This window comes from Macrotis lagotis, chromosome 2 (assembly GCF_037893015.1).
Source record: "Macrotis lagotis isolate mMagLag1 chromosome 2, bilby.v1.9.chrom.fasta, whole genome shotgun sequence".
Lineage (NCBI taxonomy): Eukaryota > Metazoa > Chordata > Mammalia > Peramelemorphia > Peramelidae > Macrotis > Macrotis lagotis.
The window spans coordinates 128,216,635-128,235,751 of NC_133659.1; the positions used below are offsets into that span (position 1 = coordinate 128,216,635).

At 38.8% G+C, this 19,117-nt stretch overlaps 1 protein-coding gene across 1 annotated transcript in view; it reads right to left on the reverse strand.

Annotated features, from left to right (window-relative positions):
• CAPN8 (calpain 8) overlaps positions 1 to 19,117 on the reverse strand; it is a 114,770-nt gene that overhangs the window by 38,899 nt on the left and 56,754 nt on the right. Inside the window, exons 5-10 of the mRNA XM_074222769.1 lie at positions 18,626 to 18,794; positions 16,808 to 16,891; positions 14,662 to 14,747; positions 11,367 to 11,441; positions 10,045 to 10,205; positions 6,081 to 6,256 (exon numbers count right to left, since the gene is read on the reverse strand). Of these exons, the coding sequence (XP_074078870.1) occupies positions 6,081 to 6,256; positions 10,045 to 10,205; positions 11,367 to 11,441; positions 14,662 to 14,747; positions 16,808 to 16,891; positions 18,626 to 18,794 (751 nt within the window). The remainder of the gene's footprint in view (positions 1 to 6,080; positions 6,257 to 10,044; positions 10,206 to 11,366; positions 11,442 to 14,661; positions 14,748 to 16,807; positions 16,892 to 18,625; positions 18,795 to 19,117) is intronic.

The window sequence follows — 19,117 nt, forward strand, 5'->3', positions numbered from 1 at the left end:
GGTTCCCACATGAAAAATGGAAAATCTTGGATGATAGGGATATGGGGGATATGATAAGTTCTATAGGGCATCTGGAGGAAATATTCACAATGTCATTAACATGCTTGGAATTAAGGAAAAATTAGAGCCAGGCATATTTATTTGAGCATCAACTTGTAAAAATGACAATTGAACTCAAGGCATAAAAGATATTGCCAAAGAAGCAAATGTAAAGAGAAAAAGAAAGAAAGCCAAAGATAGAATTTCTTAGAGATCCACACTTCAGGGATGGAAGATGGATGCTGATCCAGAAAAAAGACCCTGAGAAGAAACAAATAGGAGAAGAACCCCAAAAGAGCAGTTGTGTACAAGGAATGAAAAGTGGACCAGTTTGCCTGGCCCGTAGCACACAGAAAGAGAAGTAAAGTGAAATGCTTCTGAGAAGATAGAGAGGGGCTAGATTGTGAAAGAATCTAAATTCCCAGATAGTGAAGTTTATGGTTTATCCTAGTAGCAATAAGGAGTCACTGAGGCTTCTTTGGAATGGGAGCAACACAGTCAGACTCTTGTGCTTTTGAAATAACAATTTGGTGATTATGTAGATTGAATTGGAGATGCAACAAATATGTTAAGCCTTTCTGTGTTGTATTCTGAATGGTGTACAACTAGATGATCTCCCTTCATATAAGGAGAATGAGATAAAGGTAAAGTGCAGTTAGGATACTGTGCCAGCCCTGAAGTCATGAGTTCAAATCTGGTCTCAGATACTTGACATACTAGCTGTATGACCCTAGACAAGTCACTTAACCCTGTTTGCCTCAGTTTCCTCATCTGTAAAATAAGCTGGAAAAGGAAATGGCAAGACTATTCCAGTATCATTGCCAAGAAAACCCCAAATGGGATTGTGCAAAGTCCAACACAACAAACCACTAAACAATAGCAACAAAAGAGAAATTCGGGAAAACTATGCAAATCTGAAAAGGGAGAGACCACTGTCACTGAGGTATCAGAGATGGCTTCACAAAAGTGGTGGCATCTGAATTGGGCCTTGAAAGAGAGACTTCATGAAACAGAGGTTGGGGAACAGGTTAAGGAAGTCCATTTTAATGTGCTTGTGTTTAGAGAGAACAAATATATAAAGGTTAAAAAGGGACAGTGTGACCTGGGTTCAAATCCGACCTCGGACACTTAATAATTACGTAGCCGTGTGGCCTTGGGCAAGCCACTTAACCCCATTGCCTTGAAAAATCTAAAACAAAAGAACAAAACAAATAAAAAAGGGGGCAGTGTGATTTGGATGAAAATGCATGAAAGGGAATAGGATAAGATGAGGCTAAAAAGGTAGCTTGGAGACAAATGTGAACATCATTGACTACCAGGATGAAGAATCTAGATTTTCTTTTGTAGGTGGTAGAGATACACTTGAGTCAAAGAGTGTCATTATCAGAGTGATCCTTTAGGAAGGTTGGACTGGAGAGGGACAGACTGTAAGACTAATAGCAACAAAGAAATCTAAGTGAGAGAAAATGAGGCCATGAACAAAAAGGGTCAAAGATAGAGTGGAAAGATATTAGATTTGGAATGACAGTCCTGGCTCTCCTTCTTGCTACCTGTGTGACCTCAGATTACTAACTTTATTTTTTGGGATCTCTATAAAATTAAGGGATTTACCTAGATCCCCTCTAAATTCCTTTCCAACCCTAAATCTATGCTATGAAAGATAAATGCCATGGGAATTGAGAGAAAATGGAAATGAGATTTATTTCAGAGCTAGCTAGCATCAAATGGACTTGGCAAATGATTGGACATGAAGGGGGGTAAAGAAGAGAAATGAATCCAAGATGAGGTTATAAACCTTGGTAAGGAGCAGAAACTGAGAAATTGAGAAATTAGGGGGGATAGCAGCAGGCTTTGAGCAGAAAAATGATAAGTTCAGACCAGAACATTTGCCAACAATAATGCTTATTGAGTTTGTGGTGCCTGCAGGACATCCAGATGGAGAAAGATAGTTGGCAACTGGAAATATAAGACTGAAATTCTTGGAAGAAGCTAAGGATGAAAATATAGATTTGGGGGTCATCTTCTTTGAGGTGATAATTTAAGTCTTGGTAGTGGATGGATTCAGAAAAAGGAAGAAAAGAAAGTTAAAAGAAGGGGAGGGCTATAAGTGCCCTAATCTGTTAAATGAGGGAAAAGAACTAAAGTTTCTTCCAGCTCTAAATTCTCTGAATCTATGGACTTGACTTTGTGATGTTTTGATTTTAGGTAGGGGGGAAATGAGCTCAATTTTAAAGGGTCTCAGTCTGAGTATACTCATTTAGTGTTATCATTCAATATCTTCAATTCAACTCTTAACCATTTAGATCTCAAAGATATCTCCACCACCTAAAACAAATTTTCCTAAACTCTCAAATCAAACATCAAAACCAAACATATAAATTAAGATCCAAGAGTTAAAAGAAAGATAGGATTGGAAGTATTACAGCATAATACTACTCTCCTGCTAATAAGTTCCAAGTTTCTCTTTTCATTTGTTAATTCACTACTAAGCATGAGATTCTCAAGTTCAACCAACTGGAATGTGATTCCAATCAAGGTATTTGTTTCAATCAAGATATTCAGCAAAATTCCCTTGTAACAAAACAACTGACATATTTCAGGAAATTCAATATTTTTTAAAAGATTCCTTCAGTTTATAGAGAATGCCATGTTACTCCCTAGATCAACCTGGTTAGAAACTAATAGTGATGGGATGGAATGTTTCAGGATAATAAGAATATGGACACCAAGATTAGGGGACTGAGTTCTTCTCTGACTGAGATCTCAGAAATACAGATTTGGTTCACTTTTCATGAAAGCCATAACCGGGAGGAGGCCATAAACCTTTTTCCCAAGGTACCAAAGTATGGGGGAGGAGGAAGGTTGGAGGATGAGAGGAGTATAATTCCTTGTCAAAGTCGCTCTTTGGTTATAGTCTAGAGATCTCTGTTCCAAGAGGCAAAATTTTACTTTCTCCTAGCTTTTTTATAGGGGAGCATGGGCAAGTCTCTCTGGAAAACAGACTGCCTCTTTTTCCTTTACCCACAACAACATCTGCCATAAGATTGTTCTCTGCTCTGAATTCCTCTTTGAATTGTCCTCTCTATAAACTGCAGCTCCTCTCTACTGTCCCATCACCCTTCCCACTAGGAGAAAGAATTCCTGTCCCTGATCTAACTGAAAAAGATAGGACAGGTTCCCCATCTCTCGCCCTTCATTAAAGACCTCAAGAGTCTTATATGGGCCTTGGCCAGGCCCAGGCAAAGTTGTGAAGTAGGTGAAAATCTAGTTTGTCCTCAACACTTTCAGCATCCTTCTTAATGCATCCCTCTTTCTCCTCACCATATTACTCCTTAGCCTCCTAGAGATCATTGCCCTCATGCTCAGAATCCTCCTTCTATTTAAACCTACTTATAAAGAAGAAAACTATGGTAAGAATACTAAGCATGATTATGCCAAGCTCTTCATCAGGAATTTACTGAGTGGGTTACAGAGCTTCTTGGGCTAGAGATACATGTGATTCCAGATACTCTTTGGGAGAGAAATTTGTGAAGAGGAAAACTGTAAATAAAAGAAGCTAGGTCAACATTTCCAGTTTGCCTCCCTAGAAACTGTTAGAATGACCCTTCTTGGGTGAAACTGTTTTCCCTGTTTCTGTCTCTGTCTGTCTGTCTCTGTCTCTGTCTCTGTCTCTGTCTCTCTCTCTCTCTCTCTCTCTCTCTCTCTCTCTCTCTCTCTCTCTCTCTCTCCCCTTTCCCCTTCTCTTCTACCCTTTCCTCTCTTCTCATTCTTTCCTTATTTATACTCCCCCCACCTCTCTCTCAACTTGAACTGAACTGTTATCTTGCTCTTACACTCTTATTTTTCTAGTATATTCCAATCTGTACAGCTCTTATTTCTATTTGCTGTTCTGATTTGCTAAATAGGCTTATTCAATAATTGTAATGGTCTTTTGTGTACCAGTGTTTGGTGAGAAAGAGCTACAATCAGGTGAGTGCAAACTAAAGGCTACCCTTCTCCCTAAAGAGAGAATAGGAAAGCAGCTTTGCTTCTGAGCTCACTCATACCCTCAGACCAGAGTTATTTGAGGGGACATATATATACATATATATATATATATGTATATATTATTCTAGTCTGTACCTCTTAGAGACTAAAGATAAAAAGAGCCCAGTCTTGTCATATTCCTGGGGCTTGTCTGCCCCTTCCTCTAGCTTCCACTCTCCCTTTTTTCTCCACAGAAGCAGGATAGACCTTTTATTCAAAGTGATTTGTCCACAATCCATGTGGACATATTTATATTACTGATATAAAAAAATTCAGTCACACTAAGATGTAAGAGACTGGCAATGTTTAAAAGAGATGGTATGTTGTATCAGAAAGAAAACTGAATTTGTAATCAGATGATATAAATATAAATATGAATCCTGACTGTTACTTGCCACCTACGTGAGCATGGGAAAGTCCTTTTATCTCTATGGTTTCCTCATCTGTAAAATGAAGATGTTGTACTTTAAGAGAGTTGTTGGTCTTAGGCCCTTTACAGCAGTACATTTTATGGTCATTATCTCTAAGGCCTCTTCCCATTAAATTGTGGGCCCTTTGAAGGTAGCAACCATTTTTGCCTCTCTCTCTCTCTCTCTCTCTCTCTCTCTCTCTCTCTCTCTCTCTCTCTCTCTCTCTCTCTTTCTGTGTGTGTGTGTGTGTGCCTAGAGATTGACATAGGTTGTGCATATCCTACAGATCTTAAGTTCTTCATCAATGTTTGTTGACTTGACTTTTCCAGTTCTGAATGCTGTGATTCTATAATATATTTTCTCTTTTAGTGAGTTTTATATTTCAATCAGGTTCAAAGTCTTAAGTCAAAGTTGGAGGGAGAGGGAGGGAAGGAATCTTTATTGAGGAATTTCTACCATCAAGTCATTTGGAAAAGTAGTTGGGAGGAAGAAGAAGGACTTTTCTTGCATTCCTAAAACACCATAGACATAGGCTACTTGCCAGTCTCATCTAATTCCATTCATTCTTGAGCAATAGAAAAGAGGTCGAAAGAGACATGAAAAGCTCAGAAATATTTGTGGGCCACCAAGAATTTTTGGTATAGACCTGAAGCTTCATGTGCATTTTTGTTATTGTGCAGTCATTTCAGTCATGTCCAACTTTTCATAAACACATATGGGATTTCCTTGGCAAAGATATGGATTGGTTTGTTATTTTCTTCTCCAATTCATTTTATGAATGAAGAAACTGAGGTAAACAGGATTAAGTGACTTGTCCAGGCTCTCACAGCTAATAGTTGAACTCAGATTTTCCTGATTCTAGGCTTATCTCTATCCACTGTATTACAAACTAAGGCAGATCAGCAACCACTCTGCAGTTTGTAGTCCCAGAATCTTGAAAAGCTGTGTGACTTGCCCAGGGTCACAGAGCTAGCACAAATCAGAGGCAGGTTTAGATGCCAGATCATCCTGACTCTAAGGCTGCTCTCTATCCACTATGTGTTGCTGTCTTTCAACCACTACAACAACAAAAGGGAAACAGGATTACTGAAGGCAAACAATTCAGAGTTAGATCAAAATTCTCTACAATGCTGGCAGCTAATGCATGAAGACAGTAAACTCCATGATGGCAGTGGTTACCCATTTCTGGCATAAGTGTTACAAAACTGGGGTCCTCAATGATGTTTGGCACAGAACTTTTCCATAGATAAAATACAAGAAGAATTAAGTGTAAAAACAAAACCTACCACACAAGTAACTAAACCTACCTGAGCCTAGAGTTGTCAGCTAAGTGTATTCCATTTCTGAGAAAGGAAGGAAGGAAAGAGGGCAGGTTCCATTATTTCTTTGCTCTCTGGCATCCTTTAGCCTAATCCCCTGCAACAGATAATTGAAATCCCCCTAGCATGGAATATGAAGGATTTCAGAACATCCAAGGAGGTTCCTTATGGAACATGAGGGTTAGAAAGGAAAGCTGCTTGAGACAAATGATAAGAATAATAAACAACAAATTCAGATCCAAGAAACCTAGTGCCAAGTCAGAGGATTAACCCAGATGTAAAGTACCTGGTAAAGTGAAAAGCCAATGCTAAGCATCCCCTGTCCAATCCTCTTCTTCCTCCTGCGGTTCTTCTGCATCAGACCCAGCAGCACTGTGCAGCAGGACCCACTTGAGTCCCCTTCAGGGTGAGCATCTGCCTCATCCAATCGAATCTTGAACTGAGGATTGGTCCAGTATGTAGCTGTGCATTACAATGATGTTCATTTAACCCCCAGGAAAATAAAAAAGAAAATAAGAAACATCAAAACATATCTTGGACATTCCTGTGACATAGTATAACTCAAGTCAAAGAATTTCTAGTTTATGCTTCTGAACATATTTGTTCAACAAAGGGTCACATTTTATTTTTCTATTATGTTGGTTTAAAACATTCAAATACATGAGAGATAGCTTAACATAATGGATAGAAAGTCATTCTTTCAGGGAGGAAGACCAGTGTTCAAGTACCATCTCTGACACATACTATGTGACTTGTCAAGTCACTTAACTTCTCAGTGCTCTACAAAACTCTCTAAGACCATAAGTTGTAAAAAGATGCCAATCTACATTGATATGGAGTATTTCCTTCTCCAGAGGGTTCTCTATCTATCAAGGAAATCATAGTTCCAGTCCCTACCCCCCCACACACACACAAACGTAAATGGGAGAAGGTCAAAAACCAGAGAGAATATGACTAACTAAAAATATCTAATGTTCCTAATCCCATGGGATACTTGACCCAGTGATTGAGCTTTACCATGAAGTATGATTACCAAGTGTCATGTGGTATATTTATTATAGTGAATTTGTTTGGCATGATATAATAGAAGGAGCAATAACTCCAGAATCAGAGGACTTGAGTTCAAATCTCACCTCCAATGCATGTTATCTGTACAGCTTTAGATAGATCACCTAATCTTCATGGGCTTCAGTTTAACTTATCTGTAAAAGTTAGGGGAGGGTTGGGTGAGGTGGGCTAAATGACCTCTGAAGTCACCTTCACTTCTATGTCTATGATCCTTTAAAGCTATCTTAAGGATATTTTATTAAATTATATTGCAAATATAGGAAAATGTGAACTAGGAGGTAAGAGGAGAAAAATAAAACTTTTTTCCATTTCTATAAACTGAAACACTCTAAAATTCCTGATAGAATAGGGACTTCCAAAAACAAATGTAATTTAAATGACAAAATCTCTCACAGATTAAGAAGAGAATACTTAGTGGAGTTCCAATGAACCAGAATGAACCTTTCTTCCAAAGCCTTCAATTCCTGCTGCCTGTATGACCTTTGGTAAACTTAGATTCTCTATGCTAAAAGAAATGGTTGGACTAGATCATCTCTGAGGTTCCATCCAGCTTGAAGTTTGTCATTCCAAAATGCTAACTAAGTCTCTGAGTATCACCGTTTCCTGGTTTACCAAAACAAGACCTGGTTTATCAAAACAATATTATCAGAAAATTCTGAATTCTCCTGATGAAAGGCAGAGTTTTAGAAAAGTTAAGGATGGCTACCAAAATAACTCCCTACTTAGAAGTACTCTGTGTAACAGGACTATAAAGATAATGTTCTTATAAGCTGTCAAAACCAGAATGATTGACATTCAGAGGATGTTGCTGCCCCAGGAAGATCAGACTTTGGGCCAAGTGGTCAACTGCATTGTTGACTTGTCTCAGCATTTCATTTTATTTATGAAACATATACTTAGTATGATATCTTTTATGGTATATATTGAAAACTCTAGCAATTAAGCATACCCCTATGATACCTCTTATTCTCAAGGGGAGTTCTGTTTCAGAGAGAAGAAGACTACCTTGCCAAATGGTAACGAGATTTTACATGTGGAAATTGAGGTTCAGAAAACTTAAGTGAATTTTCAAAAAACACACAAAGTCCATAGCAGAATCAGAATGATAAATAAATTGGAGCAGTCATAGCTGACTATCATTCTTATCCTAGAACCACAGCAGTTTTAGTAATAATGCTTCTTAGCTTCTCTTATTCCTAGGAAGAGTCTAATTTAATAAACTAGCAAAGCATCTGGGGATGTTCAAAAGGCATCTGCTAGTATTACAGACTCTTTTAATGCTTCACTCTGCCATTTAATAAGCTATGTGACTTTGGGGAAGCCCATTCAAATTCCTGAGTCTCAGTTCCCTTCTCTATAGAATGAAGGGTCTAGAGTCTCTAAGATCTCATTTTTTTTTTACATTTTTACATTTTAGGATTGTATAATAATGATAATATTGTGTGTTCAACTTTGTCTTCTAGGATCTAAAGTACCAGAATCTTAATTCAGGGCAAGTGTCCCTGGATTTTAAGGTTGACTATGTTGTAAGCTCCAGAGGAGACAAAGAATTTTCTGTTTATGTATTTGTATCATTACCAATTGGCAAGAGAGAGAAATAGTCCTGATGGCTAGTTGGCAGGGATATGCTAGCAATTTGTTGTATGTAGCTACCAGATTCACCCACAACAACAGTTCCTAGCTGCTCAAATTGATCTGTGCAAATTTCTGATGTGTCTCTAGGGGTGTTGCTAATGGTGATAGAATTCTAGTATCTCCCAAAAGCACTATAATCTCTGTTTTTTTGTTAGTTTGTTTACTTCTTGACAGAATTAAAGAAAAGAAATAAGCCATAAAAACAGTAAGTTTGGGTGGAGTTGAGGGCTGGGGCAGGAGAAACCTTGAGGAAATTCCAGGACTTTTTGGACTTTATTTTTTTGGACTCTTTTATTTTAGATTTTATTATGATACATGTAGCACCAGAATATGGATGATAATATGTCCAGAACATAGAGGAGACATGATCCCTGCCCATTGTCTCACAGTCTAAATCAGATCAATAAGACAACATCAAACAGAGGAAGTACAAGACTTGTATTGATGAGAAGAGTTTGTTTTTCTTCATTCCTCCTTAGAGATGTAGAATGAGGAGTGGTCATTTTTCTTAAATCCTCCATCAGGTGTTGCCTCAGCTGGTTCAACCTAGGAGGAGTCTACATATATGTTAGTTTCCTTCAAAAATGGTAAAATACAAATCAGAGTTCCCATGATTAGTAAGACTTTCATCTAAGGTTAATACATAAAGATTAGCTTCCACAGCAACACACTTTCCCGTCTGCCTCTGGCTCTGGAGTTTGCTGAATGAAATACTTGGTTAGTGGTTAGTGGTTATTATTGAACAGGGTCTACCATGCATCCTCTGTAAAATTGAGTCTTTGTGATGCCCAGGTCCACCTGGCAGATCACTAATGTGAAGCACTTTGATCAGCTGAACCATTATGTCACCATGTCATCAACAGCTAGTAGTGGGGTCAGCTAGAGTGCTCAGGAGATAAAGTAGGAAAGGGAGCAAGAAGGAAGGAAAGGGACAGCTAGGTGGCTCAGTGGATAGAGCACTGGCCCTGGAGTCAAGAGGACCTGAGTTCAAATTTGAACTCAGGAACTTAATAATTACTTAGCTGTGTGACCTTGAGCAAGTCACATATCCCCATTGCCTTGTAAAAAACAAGAAAGAAGAAGAAGGAGAAGGAGAAGGAGGAAAGGGAAGCAGTGATGAAGGAAGAACATGAGGAGAAGAAGCAGCAGAAGGCTTTAGGGAGCAAAGAGTGAGAGAGGTTGGCAGAAAGTTTTCACCAGAGCAACTAGGTAGCAGTAGATGAATTCAGATACTTGCTAGCTGTGTTGATGTTGGGCTAGTCACTTAACCCCATTGCCTTCCCCCCCCCTAAAAAAAAGAAAGCTTTCACAAAAAGTGCTGGATTTAGGACTACAGCCCTGGGCCATGTTGCAAGGAGCACCTGGCTGCCTACCATTGTCCCCTCCCCACCACATCCTGAATCATAAAAAAACTTTGCTCCCAAGGTGTCATTCTAAAATGTCTAATACTACTTCATTCATAGAATAGGCCTTGGGGTAGGAAGAACAAACCCAAATAGTAGACCTTGAAGTTGGTCTATCACAACCATCATCCCTATGGTCTGTACCTGGGTAGTTCTGGCAGCCCCCAGCTGTAGAGCCCCTGATCCAGTGGCCATTGAACAATGCCGTATTCCATTTGTGGATCTCCTCACTGGTCAAGGAGTCAGGAGACAAGTTACAGATCTCCAATCGAGAGAATTGCTTCTGGAAATCTGAAAATGACATCCTAGAGGTGAAAAGAGCAGAAAGTCCCCAGAGGTGAGCTGGGATTGAAATTTAGCCAAATGCATCCCCTGGAGAATTAATTCTCTTTTTTCCCACACCTAAATGACCAACAATGGAAAAGGAATGCAGAATTTTTTCTGAAAGTCCTAGCCTTATCCAAAGGCTTTGCTTCCCCCAGGGGATAAAATGATAATACCATCACCAACATTGTCTAATAAACTAGGTAATATTACTAATATTACAAGGAATTCTCCTTAATTTCTTAGATTGTGGTAAAACCACTACAGTGGTTTCTCCTTTTCTCCCCTATTCCCCATTAAGTATAGCATCTGATCCACCAAATAAGGGACTAACTAGATAGACTGGTCATTTAATCCAGCCCTTCCTTGATCTCTGGGCTCCATAAAGTTCTTTTTAACTCCCAAAAATCTACATGAATGGAGGCTTCAGCATCCCTCAGGGGAAAGATAATATATACTTAGGTAAGTAAATATAAAACAGATTAAAAGTAACCTTAAAAGGGATGGTCACTGGCAGCTGAGGGAATCGGGAAAGGTCTCTTACAATAGGTGATGCTTTAACTGAATCCTGAAAGGAATTCTAAGAGGTGAGAGTAAGGAGGGATAACATTCCATACATGAGGGATAACAGAAAAAAAAAGGCAAGAATTTGGAAGATGGAGAAAGTAGACCAATATAACTGGATACCATATCCCAGCAGAAAAGATACAAGTTGCTCATATTTTATTGGATGTCATGAGATATACTGAAAACAGGAGTAATCTGTGATGGGTGGTCTCATTTTAGAGTTAGGGGAAAGGATGGTTCATCATTTATTTGCCCAAGGTATCCTAGAAATTTGGTGGCTAAACAAAGGCTTAGATTTCCTGATTTTGGTGTCATATTATAGCAGAGGAAGAATTTAATTTGCACAAAAGGAGGAAGGAAAACAAGGACCTAATAAAACTAGTCATGACAGTTTTCTTATTGCTTTACAATCCATGTACCTAAGGAACTAACAACTCTCAGGTATTTCAGAACTCTTTGAGCATCACTCTGGATGTAAGAGGAAATCTGCTCCCTTTTGCTTCACCATTAAATTAGAGCAAAGAAACTTGCAGCCCAAGGAATAGTTTACTCAAAAAACAAGAAACTTTTCTCACCAAAACTCTCCATCTTCAACTTTCTTGTCTAGTTCTTCCTTCTGCCTGGGGTCTATGTAATTCCATTCAGGGGCACTGAAAAATCAAGCATAAATTTTCTTTTAGACTCCATAGCAACAGAATCTCTGTTTACAAAAAGTCCCTTAGTAATATTGACTAAACACTGGTCAAAGGCTGCATAAACCCAACCTTTTCTACTACATGCAGATTGCTACCACAGTAAGAACCTGCTTAAATATGGAAAACCTTGAATTCTCTCAGAAATGAACCATTGAGGGTATCTTTTATTCATAAAAAATGAAAGAACAAATTAAGAGAAAATAAGATCAGAAATTCATTTAGTGTACTCTAAGAAAAGGGAGATAATAGGTGGTGCAGTGGATAGAGTGGCCTGAAGTCATTTCCCTTCAAATCTGGCCTCAGGTACTTAGTAGTTATATAACCCTGGGCAAATCACTTAACCCTGTTTGCCTCAGTTTCCTCATCTGTAAAAGGAGCTGAAGAAGGAAATGGCAAACCACTTCAGTATCTTTGCCAAGAAAATCCCAAATAGGATCACAAAAAGTCAGACAGAACTGAAAAAATGACTGAACAATAAGGAAAGAGACATCTGGGATTTTATAAATCTTTGCTGTTGTCGAATTGCATTACTTATTAGGGTCACTATATAAGAATTAATGAAAGTCAAAGACATGAGATAAACTCATATCAGTTGATTTGTATTCTTGCAAAAAAAAAAAAAGAAACAACAAGCCTATAAAGACTAAAGGACTTAGCCAAAGTCAAAAATATTAAATGGCAGAGCCAGGATTCAAGCCCAGGTCTTCTAGGTCCAAATCTTTTCTTCTTATATTACCATTTTTTAAATCAATAAAAATGCATGGTAGACATCATCACAGAATTACAACAAAAGTCAAGTTTTAGAAGAGTTCTCAAAGACCATCTAGATATTCCCTACTATAATATTGCATAATAAGTGGTTATCCACTGCTTTCTGAAAAAGTCCAAGGAAGAGGAACCTATCCACCCTTCTAGGTAACTCTACTTCTGGATAGCTCTCACTATTAGGGCATTTTTTCTAACTTCAGTATATGGGTGGGATCAGAGTTTGGCATTTTGTCATTAAAGCCACAAGTGACTAGAACTTCTGAAAGATGTTCCTTAAACAGCAAACTCTAATAATCAATTGCTGATTGGCCAGTTCATGAATCATTCCGTCTTCTTGCTTTGCCTCCTCTTCATTTCCCTTATCTATCTAACAAACATTATACTCAATATATGTTGTTGTGCATTATATTATCAGTGTAATACATGTATTATAATATGCATGCATGGTATCTATGTGTATTTGTGTGTCTTCCATATACACACACACACATACACACAACACACACATACAGTATAATAAACTACTTGAGAGGAAAGATCATATTTCATTTAAACTTTGCATCTCCACAACATCCAGTATTGTGATTTGCATACAACTAACTTATTAAATGTTCATTGTTGTTGTTAAATTGCATTACCCTTTAGAACCTACATCTAAGAGTGGACAAGGTCAGTGAGAAGAAGAAAGAAAATGATTAGTTCATTTCATGACTGCCAACAGTTTTGGTAAAAAGGTCTTTGACCCCCAAAATAGTGAAAAGTGTTCCTTGCGAGAATTATGTTCATTTCTGTTATCCTTTAGATAAATAGGAATTGGAAGTGCAGTCAATCTTGCCAACAGCACTCAGTTTCTGAGATTTGCTCAACTTAAATGTTTTAGTTCAATAGGAACCCTGTAATGAAGAGGGAGTAACTCCATGGTCCTAGGTTTGGGTCTGGCAGGCTCTTCAGAACTATAACAACTCACTTTTATTCAGGCATACTAAAGTTTTCCAAGGACTTTGCTTATAATAACCTTTTTAAGGTAGGTAGTGCAAGTATAATTATGCCCCCTTTTTCAAAAGGGGAGACTGTGATGTACAAAGGTTAAGTGACAAGTGATTTGCCATATTTAGTAAGTGTGAGACAGGATTCAAACCCAGATCTTTTGGATTCTCCATTTCTCCCATGCCCTTGACATTCCATGCTGCCTAGAAGCAGACAAAAGATAATTTACATTGCAAATTATATTGATGCCATGATTAAAATCATTGAAGTTTTTTGAAAGGCCTAAATTGAGACAGGTTCACAGAGCTGGGAGAGTGGTCTAATCAACCAGCAACAGAATGTTGTACTGTCTTCAAACCACAACCTCATTTGGAGGGGAAGGGAGATTAGCTCCTCTTCTAGGCTAAGCTGGTCAAACTTGCTCCAGTCTGATCTTTTCTTCTTTTGCTTAGAATGAATTTTATTATTTTTTAAATTATAAAGCATTGATTTCTCTCTCACACACACACCATTGAAAAACCTCCTCATAATAAATATTATCAAGCAAAACAAATTCCCACATTGTCTGTGAGCAAAATATATATCTGTTTTATTCTGCATGTTGAATTCCTTATCAGGAAGTGGGTAACATGCTTCATCGTCAGTCCTCTGGAGTCACATGTGGTTGGTCCTTTTATTGATCAGAGTCTAAGCGAGGCTCATTGGTCACAAACCACCTTATGGACTACCATGGAACGTGTTCCATCATTCAGAACTCTTCAGTTTTACAAGCAGAATACTGGTCCCTAAATCATCAACACCTTGGAATATCAGTGAGCTGCCTTCGAATATCCCTCTCTAAATGACTTCCCCACTCCTCCTACCATCAGAGAGGCCTGCCAGAGAAGAGCTTCTTTGGTCATTAATGACTTTTGCCAGGAAAGATCAATATCTGCCAACAGTAATGAGCTAATGGAGCGAGCTCCAGGCCCATCGATTGCTGCCTGTTGTGACCAGTTGGCTCCCAAGATCAAATCTCATTCTCCAGGTGCCATTTCTATTGGTCCTGATGGCTTTGGCCTTTGTCATACTGACCAGTTGAAAGGATCAGAGTAGAAGTGATTGATTTGACCTTTAGACCACACTGTGCTTCTGGGAGAACTCCTTAGAGCTAGGAGGAATTCTGACTGACCTGGTTGTATTTGAAATGGAAGAAGTTGAAATTCAGCCTTAAAGATGTTAGCTTAGTTTTTCTAGTTTGGACTATGTCCTCTTTTTTCTAAGCAGATTATGTCCTTGGTAAACTGTGAGGGCTTCTAAATTCTATACAATCAACTATTTTTCATATTTTTTCTATATTTACATATTGCCTCTTCTCTAAAATGTTCAAGAATATATGAACATGGCAAGGGAAACTTAATTCTCTCTAAAGGCAACCTACCTGTCACTCCATGCTCCTGTCCATTCTGTCCCTCCCCATGGATTCCTTAGACGGATTAGCTTTTCAAGACGGCCACAATAATTAACCTGCAAATTCCAACAAAAAGGCAGAATTGAGCATTTATAGTCACCCCTGGTGTCCCACATTTGTAGTTGCAATGGGTTTACATTAGAATTCTTTTCTTGGAAAAAAAATGTACTCTAAAAACATGTTCAGTTCAATTCAGCAAGCATTTATAGGGTACTTCCCATGGATCAGGCACTAGAGATACAGAGAGAAAATGGGGGGGGGGACACATTTCCTCCCTTAGGAAAGGTTATTCTATTGGTTAAATGCAGCATCTGTACAGGTAAAAAAATACATGATAATTTCAGACAAGTGAGAACACTAACTAGGGGAATCAGAAAAGGCTTTCCTTAGGGGGTTAACACTGCCTTAAGCCTTGAAGGACTCAGAGAAATAGAGGAGGAGCATTCTAAACATTCAGGATAACCTGTACCAAAATACAGAGGTGAGAAATGAAATGCTTAGTTCAAGGGAAAGGCAGGAGCTTTCAGTGGAGCAAAAAGAAAAGGAAGGGGAATAAAGTAAGTCTGGAAAGGCCATCTGGAACTAGGATCAACATATCCAGGTGAGGTGCTATATTTTATCGTAGAGGTCTCTCTATTCTAGTTTTTCTATCCTAGAGGACCATTGTAGCTTCTTGATGTTTTCTCCTTCATTTTCAAAGAAGACCAGGATATCAGGGAGGTCCTGCCAGACATGTACATGAATTATATTTGAGTGAGGGGGTGCTGTGTTAAGTCACCAGCCTCACTTTCTCCTTTAGAGCCCTCCGGGTCCAGTGGTTAAATATGAATATGAATCAGGATGACTAGAGATGGCCCTGGTTGCCAGGCAATCAGGATTAAGAGATTTGCCCAAGCTTGTATGTGTCTGAGACTATGACTGGCATTCTACCCACTGTGCCATCTATCTGCCCTAAGGATATTAAGCTGGAATCAAGGGGCAGCTAGATGGTACAGTAGATAGAGCACTGAGTTTGGAAGCAGAAGGACAGGAGTTCACATCCAACCTCAAATACTTGATGCTCACTAGCTGTGTGACCCTGGACAAGTCATTTAACTCTAATTGCCTTGAATTCAGGATCATCTCCAGTCATCTTGCTTCATATCTGGCCTCAGGACTCAGATGTTTCTAGAGGAGAAAGTGAGACTGGTGACTTAGCAGAGCACCCCCTCTCAAATTCAATTCATGTACTTGTCATGGCATCACCTCCCTGATATGATTTTCGAAGGACAAAGGACAAATATCATCAAGTTGGCTCAGATATATACTTTAGGAAGTTTTGGGGGGTGAGGGAAGGAAAGGAAGAAGTGAATAAGCATTTATTAAGAGCCTACTATGTGCCAGACACTGGGTTAAGCACTTTACATCTGTTACCTTAATTGATTCTCACAACAATACTGTGAGGTAGATGCTACCATGATCCCCATTTTACAGTTGAAGAAAACAAGGCAGGCAGAGGTTAAATGACTTGCCCAAGATCACACAGCTAATAGAAATCTGAGCCTTAGATCTCCCTGACTTCAGGTTCAGTACTTTTTAAACTATGTCTTCTAACTGCCAGTCCTCATTTATCATTACTCCAGAATTCACATTGCCATAGTCAGGTGTTGGTCATATGAAACTTCATAACTAAGTCAAACTGTATTCTGGAAGTATGATAAGTAAATATCAGGGGTCAATCAAAAGGAATTGGAGGAGGAATAGCACCATGGCAAATAACCATGTTAGGTAACACTGCTTTTGCAAAAACGATGTCCCACGACCTCGTGAGCCATTGTTTTGCTGTCCCCATACTCCTAATGCTAAACAAACTCAACTAAAGTGATAGAGTAGGGTCAACTAAAGAGACCCCATTTAACCTTTGAAGGACAGCACACACTGACCAGGAGTATTAATTGACACAAAAATATGTTATTTTTACTTTGAAATAAAAATGTTCATCCTACTTTATTGTCTTTGCCTGTCAACAATCAATAGATGCAACTTGATCCTTTGGGGAATTCTTAGATTTCAATACCTCTCTCAAGGTCCACACCCTAGAACACACAGGAGGAATAGCAGGGATGCCAGGTTTTACCTCTTCAACTCCAGTGACAGAATAAGCATGCCCCTTAACCAGCTTCAGACTGGTGACTTCCTGAGATTCCGATGCATTGGTGATCTAGAAAAAAGCAACAATCAGGAAAGGCTGGCAGAGGAATTCATTTGGACTTGCTCTGCCACTTCTTCTAATGACACATGGAACAGAGGCAGGGCATGAGCCTCAACAACAAGATAAGGTCATGCAAATACAGTAATAAGCCTTGGACTTAATAGAGCTATCATCGTCGAGCCTGTCACCAATTAAGCCTGCTCAGTCAAGCAAAGTGCCCGGGGCCTGCCATGGCCCACGCATGACATACAAGCCTTGGAAATGCCATTAGGGAACTGAGAAGTCATTTCTTCTAGGAAGAATGACCCTATACTGGCAGAGGAACACTAATTATTTTGTATCATATTTGATGCAAGCTGGAATCCTCAAATACTATGGATCATTCCATTTTCATAATACAGAACCCTTGGATTCACATGTTTCCTCTCTTCTTCCTGACCTTTCCCTCCTCTCTATGACCTTTCAATAAAACATATTACCTCTTCAACAACAACAAATATATATATATATATATATGTATACCCATGTATATATTTAAATATATGCATATAAATGTGTGTTTGTATGCTTACTATATAGCAAATAAAATAGATTAATTGATAGCTTGATAGATGATGATAGATATACATATAGCTTGCAGGATTGTCATACTTTGGGAAAAGGAGAATATTTTATTTTTATTCTGTCTACTTCTGAAATAAGTAGGTTATTACCTGAACTATGGTCTACTTGACAAGGCTAGAAACTTGGAGGTGATGAGAGAAAGGCATTATGTGGGGAAAAGCAGGAACAAGAAAGAAACAAATAGCAGCTAAGAAGAGTGGTAGATGGTGCAAACAATATTCTAGACGAGGTTTCTATGATTTTCATTTGTTTCTTCATCTCTCCCCTTTCTGGGAGGTCATGACCTCCAATTTAAAACATACTTCCCTGGAAAGACCTTCAGTCAGGGATCTCAAATCTATAACCATCCTATACTGAATCTCCTCAGAAGATCATAGGTTTAGAGTTGAAAGGGATTTCTGATCCCTTTGTTTCACAGCTAAAGAAACTTAGGCTGAGGGACACAAAGTGACTTACCCAAGACCACAAAAAGAGTAAGTATTAAGGGGCAGCTAGGTGGAGCAATGGATAGAGCACAGATCCAGGAGTCAGGAGGACCCGAGTTCAAATGTGAACTCAGACATTTAATACTTACTTAGCAGTGTGACCCTGGGCAAGTCACTTAACCCCATTGCCTTATAAAAACAAACAAGCAAACCAAAAATAAAAAAGGAGTAAGTAATAAAGCTAGGAATTGAACCCGGGTTCTCTTCTCCCAAATTCAATGATCTCTCCAATCCATCATAATGTCTCCCATCTAACACATAAAGGAGGGAAAGTAGATTACTCACTGTCCCTCAGTAAGTGAATAACATTGTTAGAAATTGGACTTGGGGATCATGATCAATTAGAGAATATTAACCACTAGGGGTTCAGAGATTAAAAACAAAAAGCAAAAAACAGTCCTAGATAACTGATGAAAATGACTTTTTCATCTCCCTCCACTCACACAGATCTAAGATGAGAATAAGATCTTGCTAGGAATAAATCTGAGTATGACTAATAACTCTAATTACATTTATTAGGACAGTAATGTTCAAAAGCTCAAAGCATTCTACCAACCCCCCCCACCCCATGTTTGTTTATTTGTTTCCATTCGAAGGGATTGAAGACAAAGGGAAGCGTCCCTGGCTCACTCACATCGATGGAGCAGCCCAGTAGTGACCCAGAGCGTAAAGCCTTCCTGATAATTTGATACAGATTGGATGGGGCCTTCTTCAAATCATAAAATTCTGAGATTCCTCCAGTGAAATCTTCAAATCCCTCCACTGTGGACCCTCCTGTGAGAGCTTCATAGGACCCATTGAGCCTGCAGGAAAGCAAATAAAAGGAATAGAATAAAGTACACTGCTTCTAATCTTTAGAGAGTAGCTAATATTCAAATAACATCTGCTACAATTAGAGGACCACAAGAGGAGGGAACTCTCCTTTGGAGAATGGATGGTATTTTGTGGGGGTAAAAGGCTCAGAGAAAACCACTTGGAAAAAATGTGACTTTGCAGTCCTAGAATTTCAACTCAGGTCATTGCTCCAATGGGTAGGTTGGCAGTTTGCCAGAACTAAAATTCATATGATTTGACATAAAAACTATGGACTCATTTCAGAGAACTAACAGTCATTCCTTTCCAGAGG